Raw genomic sequence first — 8880 nt, 5'->3', positions numbered from 1 at the left:
AAAAGAGCAATTTTTTTAATACTGATTTTGCTAATATTCTCACATCTTATATTGATTGTTGGAAAATTAAAAGGAATGCATAATTTTAAAAATATATATAATTGAGTGATTTTGATTACATATATAATAATAATTAGAAAATAATATTTGATTGTGAAAAAAATTGTATGCAATAGATTGTTATTTTTGTCCCTAAACTCTGACAATGCTTTAAATCGAGAAAGATAATATTGATTTTTTTTTTAGTTATTTTTTTAATAAGATAGTTCTTTTTTTCTTTTGTGAAAAAAAAATGTAGCTATAATTTCTTTAAAAAATGTAGTTGTAATTTTTTTTTGTAATTATTTATTTCTTTATTTTCTTATATAATTTTTTACACAATGAGGTGACAGAAAATTTAATGAGAATAAATTTATATTTTAATAGTTGTTAAGTCTGAATTTTTATTTTGTATGTTTTTGTAATAAAATAAAAAATATATTTTTTAAAATAGAAAATATATCTGTTAAATTTGAAATAATACTAAAATACAATTAATTCAAATAAACTCTTCCATATCATTTTTTTTACACGTCATCACAATAATTTGACCATATAATAATTCAATTATTATCTTCATTCTCCCTGCCCTGGAATATACAGGAAACACATTTATTTCTCTTTGCTAATGACTTCTAATAAGATCAATCAAACTCCAACCCGACGGCGTCCCTTAACCTTCCCGGCAGTCCACCCCTGCAAATCCATATCTCCGGCAACCCTCCTCAGTTCATTAATCACTCTCTCACAAAACATATGCACTTTCCAACCAAACTCCTTCCCCACACAAAAACGAAACGCCAAAGAAACTAAGCGCCAAATCACAATTCTCCTCATATTCTTCCAAGAACTCCATCACCGTCGTTCTTTCATCCCAAAACAAATCATTCCCATTTTCTCGGAACTCCACTTCACCCTCCAACATATCCACTTCTTAATACAAGACTGTTCCCTCCAAAACGCACGCCTCTGGATTCTCTTCAAATCACAATTCGTCGCCACACAGTTTCACCTTCTCGTCCGTTCCGTATCCAAATCTCTCCACTCGTTACCCCTCCACGTCCTCGATATATGCGACGAGGTTAAAGAACTAATTGAATTACTAACCAAACAAGCCGCAAAAGTGAAATTGGAACTCGACGAAAACGACGAACGCGAAGCCAAACGAGTCACTTTAATTTTGAATCAATTAGAAAAAGGAACCGAACCAGACGTTAATTCCATGAAGCAAGTACTCGATTACCTTGAAATCAAAACTTGGATCGATTGCAACGAAGATATCAAATTCCTCCAAAACGTAGAGAAAGAGGTTCCTCTGTTGAAAGGTTTAATAGGTTTTTTGTGCTATTGTCGTGTGATCATATTCGAATCCCTAGATTTTCAATCGCTTAACCGTAATAATAGATCAGAAACCGGGTGCAGCATAGGGATGTTAAACTGCGTAACACCGAATGATTACCGTTGTCCAATTTCACTCGAACTCATGACAGATCCTGTAACCGTTTCCACTGGCCAAACATACAACAGAGCTTCAATTCTAAAATGGTTAAAAGACGGAAACATGACGTGTCCAATAACAGGGGAAAGACTCATTTCAACGGAGCTTTTTCCAAATACAGCACTCAAAAAACTTATCCAAAAATTCTGTTACGATAACGGAATTTCAACAACCAAGTCCCACGTCAGCATAACAACGGCAACCACCGTGAATACTGATTCTCCCGCTGCAGCACACGCGATACAGTTCGCGTCGTGGTCACTCGCTCGAATGTTAGTTTTCGGAACAGAGGAACAGAAAAACAAAGCAGCTTACGAAATTCGTTTACTCTCTAAATCAAACGTGTTCAACACGGCGTGTTTGGCTGAAATGGGAACAGTGCCACCGTTACTCGATCTTATTCAAACTACAACTACGCAAGAGAACGCAATCGCTGCTCTTTTGAAGCTTTCAAAGCATATCATTGGCCGCGAAGCTATCATGGAGAGTAGAGGTTTAGAATCTCTTGTTACGGTTCTCAAAAGAGGTTATAGTTTAGAAGCTCGCAGAGACGCAGCTGGTATAATATTTTATCTCACTTCGGTGAAAGAGTACAGAAAATTAATAGGAGAAAATTCAGAAGCAGTCCATGGTTTAGTTGAAATAATAAAAGAAGGAACAATTTGTGGAAAAAAGAACGCCATTGTTGCTATTTTCGGTTTGCTTTTGCTTCCTAAGAATCGTTCTAAGGTGCTTGTTTCTGGTGCTGTTCCTGCTATTGTTAACGTTTTGTCTTCTTCAGATAGAGCTTATGTTGTTAATGATTGTTTAGCGGTTTTGGTAGTTTTGGCGGATAGTGGTGAAGGTGCTTTGGCTATATTAGAAGGTTTGGATTTGTGTTTGGTTGTTGGGGTTTTGAAATCTGCAACTTCACGTGAAGAGAAGGAGTACTGTGTTTCTATTTTGTTGTCGCTGTGTGTTAATATTGGTGCACAGGTTGTTGGTGTTTTGGTGAAGGATGCTTCGCTTATGCCATTGCTTTATGCAATTATTACGGATGGTACTCCTCAAGCGGAAAAGAAAGCACGTAAGCTTATTAATGTCTTGCAAGAATTCCTTGAGAAGAGGACTTTGGGAATGGTGGGATCCTCTGTTTCGCACTAAAGATTGCTTCCTTTGAATTAGTTTGAAAGCTTCTTCCTTTTTCTCCTTGGAAATAAATGTAGAATGTACTATAATCTTAGTTTATCTTATAGCTTAAGAAATATTGGATTAGCTCCATGTTTATTTTTTCAACGAGCTAATTTAAATTAATTAATAGCTTTTACTTTACATAAATTTTTTAAGGAATTAAAAATTAGTTGAAGAAATCGCATGTTTTATTTGAGTTACAGAAAAAGTATCTCTTACAATTCCATTTGTTTGGCTTAGATTCTGTATACAATTTCAAAGCAACTAGCTACGTTGGTGTTAATCCCTCCAACTAAAAAAATCAATATTTTTAAATGTCATGCAAAAAAAACAATGTTAGGTTCATTGCTTTGCATATAAAAATCACTGAAATATTCTCTTCATTTTAACTAGTATGTGTTATGAACTGGATTTTTTAAAGTTAAAGTACCATCAAGTTACACATAATAGTTGATCTGAACCAAATCGATGGAATGACCAACTTGTGTATCACCATCAAATCTTTGTTTTTTTTGGATATTTGAATACTCAAATAAGGGGTTATTTGAAGTGAATGAGAGGTATGTTGGAATAGAAAAGTGAATCTTTTATGGTATTAGAACAATCGTACTTATAAGGTGTAGGACAAGTCAATTTGAGGGAGTTATTGTTTGGTGGGATATATGTTGTGATATTTGCCTCTGTTGGCTTCTAACTGTTAGGTTTAGGATCAATGGTTGATGCTTGAGGGTTTGCTTCAAAATGCCCTAATGGACAATGTCGTACTAAGCCTATATGTACGAACGAGTGTTATTTGAGCTGTTAACCAATCCAAAACAATAATATCACACTCTTTGCAAGTTCACTTTCACACTATAAATATCATTGTCCAGACACAATTAAATACATAATTTCTACCCTAGAAACTCTTCTCTCACTCAATCGTACATTGACTCGAACATTAGAGTACTTATAGGTATCACCTACCATTGAGGAGACAAAGTGCCCTTACAAGTACCACCATGTCACCAAGGAGACAAAATGTTGTGTTAATAAGTCACCAGATAATTCATAGTCCAATCGAAATGAAGAATAATTATCAAAGTAGTATAAAACAAAAGTTGGTTTATAATTAATATCATGACTTTGGACTATTATTTTTCTCTTGTAAATATTTTTTACATTGGATAAAAAAATATGGAATATTCATATTAAGTGTAAGAATAATAATTATAATTTTAAGGTTAATTTTAACTTGCTACAAACAACTATAGTGGCTCATACTCTTATTTTGGAGGCCACCAATTAAACTAATTGAAGTTATATTGATTGGTTACCTTCTTGTTAACTAGTATATTTTAATCATATAGTATGAGTTAATTTAAGTAAGAAAAAAACAATATAGTAAAATTAAATTTATCTTGTTTATGAATGCGTAATATTTATTATAATATTAAAAGAAATCAATGTAAAGTGTTGAAATTTTGATTTTAGTCTTTTTCGTTTTTCAAAACAAAATATTTTGAGTCAAATAAAATAATTTTACTTTAAATCCAAAAATCAAATTTCAATAAAACCAAATTATTTATCATTCTAATCAATATAAGTTTTTATATGATTTTTAGGTTTATAAATATGAATATTTTTTAATTAAAAATAATTAAAATAAAGTAAATTTTTCTATTTTAATTAATGAAATTATGTAATCATATGGAAATTATTTCACACTATATCTCTTTTTGAAAAAAAAAAATCAATATACTCTAGTTCGAAATTATTATATGAAAATGTTATACTATTTTTACTTTCAAGTGGTTGTAAGATAGAGATGCGATCAAGTGAAATAATATATTTTTTTTTATTCTTCATGAAGTCTCATTTTGAGGATACGATCATGTATTTATTTATTTTAATAAATGAAAAAAAATTAATTTAATAAATAGAATATAATAAATAAAAAATTAAATTAAATTAATGAAATCAAATAAAATATATTAAATGGAAAAAAGTACATAAAAATTAACGCGGTTGAGTTGGTGTGTCAACGAAGTTTGGACAACGTTTTCTATTATGACTAGAGACCAAACATAATCCACAATTTCTTGGTACTCATTTTGTGGTGTCCATTTCTGATCTAATAGGATTACTCTTTGGGCGATCTTTCTTGACTCTATGCAATTCAGGATTGCGACACACCCTAACACCTTCATATTCGGGTCAATATCGTTTGTTTGGTATATATTTGAATGTTTCACTTTAGACTTTTAGTATTGTTTCCACCTTATACACAACAGGTGTAAGAGTCCAAATATTTCACAAAGCATGTGTTTTCCATTCGACATATTTGACAAAATTTTGCGAGGGAATTTAAGGATAACACATTGAAGAAAGAAGTTGTTTCTAAAGATAATAATTTCATTCTTACTTTTTAATGAATGTAATTTTTCAATTATTTTTCCCTATAAAATTTGACACATTTTTTGTGTGTGTGTCAATCCAGGTTACATTATCAATTAATGAACCTACGTACAAATACTATTGTAGTCAAATCAACATGGTAAACTGAATGGTTGTTATGTTACTCACTTAACGAGCCTATATACAAATACTACCACGGTGAAATCGGTATGGTAAACTGAGAGACTACACAATGATTAGACAACATAACATACCGTGAGAAAATTGGATTAAAGGATTTGGTTAGACAACCTAACATGCTTTCTGAAATTTTTAGACTTGTACCTGATCTGTACAAGGTGGAAAGAGTACTAAGTTAATGGTCAAACATTCAAACATATATCAAACAAAAAGATATTGATCCGAATATGAAGATGTTATGATGTATCTCAATCTTCAAATACGGAGAGTCAAAAAAGATAGCTCAAAGAATAAGTGCATTAGAATATAAATCGACACTAGTGCAGGTTATGTTGGTCCTTGGTCAAAATAAGACATATTTTCCAAATGCAGTTAACACATCTCATCAACCATATTAATTTTGATGTATTTTTTTTTTTCCATTTAATGTTTTTTGTTTGATTTTATTAATATAATTTAGTTTTTCTTATTATTTTTATTTATTAAAAAATAATAATATTACATTCTCCCATTGCATCCCCATGATTATAGTTGTCAATTTCATAATTCCACTAATTATTGAGCCCAACCTACATATTTGAGGGGCAAAAAAATTAGTAGTTAAAAAGATCCCAAAAAAGAAATCCCCTAAATATTGTGGGCTAAGTGGGCCAACTCATTTTTTCAAAATTATTATTCTAGAAACAATTTTTGTTGTTGATTTTTTCGATTATTTTTCTCACAAAATTTTTCAATTAAAAAAAGGAATATAAAAAATTTTCAAAAAGTAAATCTTAATTAACAAAATATAGGGCACATAAGCCCCTCACTTTAGTCCACAACAATGAAATTATGAGTCGAGGTTTTAAAGAATCATTTCAATAGTAGGCATAATATTAGAGGCTTAATAGAGAATCTTTTAAGAGGAATTTTGAACTTAGAAATGTAATCGACGACTCTACCTATAATGCGATTTTGTATCTAAATATCTCATTTTTTTAAAAAATTTAACGAAAACGCCCCACTTTAAAAAAAAAAAATACAAAAATATCGTACTTTTTGAGACGTAGCACCTCGACGATGTGAATTTTTTTTTGATTTCCGGTCAGAGATCGCATCCCGGTATACAACCAGCTACTTCGTATATATATATATATATATATATATATATATTCTTTTTCATTTTAACTTTTGAAAAATTGTTAATTTAATTAATAAATAATAATAAAAAAAATATTTTAAAAAAAATTATATTAATAAAATCAAATAAAATACATTAAATTAAAAAATAAAATACATCAAACTTAACACGATTGACTATATGTGCCAAAATAAATAACGTATTTGTAATATTTTGAAGATAAAATAGTAGCATAATTTTATTTTGTTAACAATTCCCGCATATTTTTATTTCGATCTAATAAATAAAAAATAATATAAATAATAGTAATAAAAATAAAATATTATTAATTTAATTAATGTGGTTGAGTAATCATTCCAAAACAAATAACACGTCACTCTTATTTTGCAAATACTATCAATTTAATTACTCTTATTTTGCAAATACTATCAACTTAATTATATGTTGTTAACGACTTTCTCATATTTTTTCTCTGGATCAAATCAATAAAAGATAATAATAATAATAATAAAGTAAATTATATTAATAAAATAAAATACATTCAATTGAAGAAACAAAATATATTAAATTAAAGAAAAAAATACCACAAACTGAAGAAAAAAATACATTAAATTTAAATTAATGATTTATATATAAATGTCCTTTCGAGTGCACATGAGGATACTTGTAAGACCCATAATTTTTAAGTACCTTTTATGTATTTTTGGTGTATTTTGGATTTTGACTTGGAGACTTTTAAGCCAAAGTTAATAATATTTTGGAGTTTTATAATCAAAAAGATATTTTGATGCCAATTAAAATTTCTCGTCGATAAATAAATTGAAATTAACTGCGGTGAATCCTTTGCGGAGAATTTAATGCGTTACGGGTGAAATGGTAATTTAACAAATATCTAGATTTGAGATATTTGTTAAGTTATATTTATTATATATATATACATGTGTGTTTGTTTGGAGGGAAAAAGAAAGGAAAACTAGAAGGAAGGAAAAGAAAAAAAAAAAGAGTATATAAAGGAAAGAAGGAAAAAGGAAGAAAGAAAAAACAAAGGAGAGAAAAAGAAAGGAAGGAAAATATGAAATTTTCCATCTTCTTCCTCTGATCAACCGTGACCCCCCTTTTCCCTTCTCCTCCATTTTTCGTTTTCTTCGCTCCCTTTCTTCAAGAATAGTAACCCAAGGTTGGGTGAGCGTTAGAACAAGGATTTCTCAACTCCACTCTTCCTCTTTGATCCGAAAACGAAGAAAAACGGTATTTGAGATTCAAACACAAACCCCTCCGTTTCTTCTAGATCCAAGCTTCATTTCGCGAAGAGTTAGAAGGGAAAGTTGCTCACCACCACGCCACGGTGCTAGGGAACCAATTTGGAGGCGACGTTGCAAACAAAGATTTTACCGGTTTTACTCGCGGTACCGGAAAACCACGTTGAAGCTAACGTTAAGGTAAGGGCTCCTTCCAAACTTCTAGTTTGCATTAGAGACTTATATGTGGTTGTGTGGGAGGGAATTCGTTAGGGTTAAATGTATTAATTTGGGATAAACTGAATCTAAGGCGTTATGGGTAAAACCTTAGAGTTAGGTTTTGATTATATTGATGAATGTTTTGTGAAAAATGAATTTAAACTCTTTTATGTATGAGTTTGAGTAAATGTAATCTGATGTATTTGAGTGTTGTTATGTTGTTTTGTGTTCGTCGTATCGTATCTGGGTGTTATGTTTGCTTTGATTTGTGTTCGTTGTATTTGGCGTGTCCATACTTGATGTTTGTTAATTGGTGTGGTTGTTGTGAATTATGGTTTGAATGTGAGAGTATGTTTGAGTTTGTTTCTGTGGAATTTGAAAACCATTAGAGTTAAACGAGTATTAAAAATGGGGAATCTTTTAATACCTCGGTTTACTTAATGTGCGTTTGAGGAAAATGTTTAAGTTAACTGGGCGTTAAGAATGGGGAATCTCTTAATGTCTCGGTTACTTAATGTTTGTTTTTTTGAAAATCGTTTCAGTAAATGAGTATTAAGAATGGGGAATCTCTTAATGTCTTGTTTACTGAATGTTTTGTGTGAAAATCGTTTAAGTCAAAAGTATATTAAGAATGGGGAATCTCTTGATATGTCTGTTTGCTTAACGTTTTGTTTTGAAAATCATTAAGATAAATCGGTATTAAGAATGGGGAATCTCTTAATGACTTATTTATTTAATGTTGTTTTGAAAATCGTTTAAGTTAACTGGGCGTTAAGAATGGGGAATCTCTTAATGTCTTGGTTACTTAATATTTGTTTTGAAAATCGTTTAAGTTAACTGGGCGTTAAGAATGGGGAATCTCTTAATGTCTCGGTTACTTAATATTTGTTTTTGAAAATCGTTTAAGTTAACTGGGCGTTAAGAATGGGGAATCTCTTAATGTCTCGGTTACTTAATATTTGTTTTTGAAAATCGTTTAAGTTAACTGGGCGTTAAGAATAGGGAATCTCTTAATGTCT

General features: G+C 30.4%; 1 protein-coding gene across 1 annotated transcript; it reads left to right on the top strand.

Annotated features, from left to right (window-relative positions):
• The first annotated feature begins 632 nt into the window (after nucleotides 1-632).
• On the top strand, nucleotides 633-2812 carry LOC101502669 (U-box domain-containing protein 18-like). The gene has a single exon (XM_004501887.4). It carries the CDS (start codon nucleotides 668-670, stop codon nucleotides 2678-2680), a length of 2013 nt encoding a protein of 670 aa, XP_004501944.1. The 5' UTR covers nucleotides 633-667; the 3' UTR covers nucleotides 2681-2812.
• The last annotated feature ends 6068 nt before the right edge of the window (nucleotides 2813-8880 follow it).

Source organism: Cicer arietinum, chromosome 5 (assembly GCF_000331145.2).
Source record: "Cicer arietinum cultivar CDC Frontier isolate Library 1 chromosome 5, Cicar.CDCFrontier_v2.0, whole genome shotgun sequence".
NCBI lineage: Eukaryota > Viridiplantae > Streptophyta > Magnoliopsida > Fabales > Fabaceae > Cicer > Cicer arietinum.
Note: the sequence above shows the minus strand (reverse complement) of the source record. Positions and strands in the feature narration are given on the sequence as shown.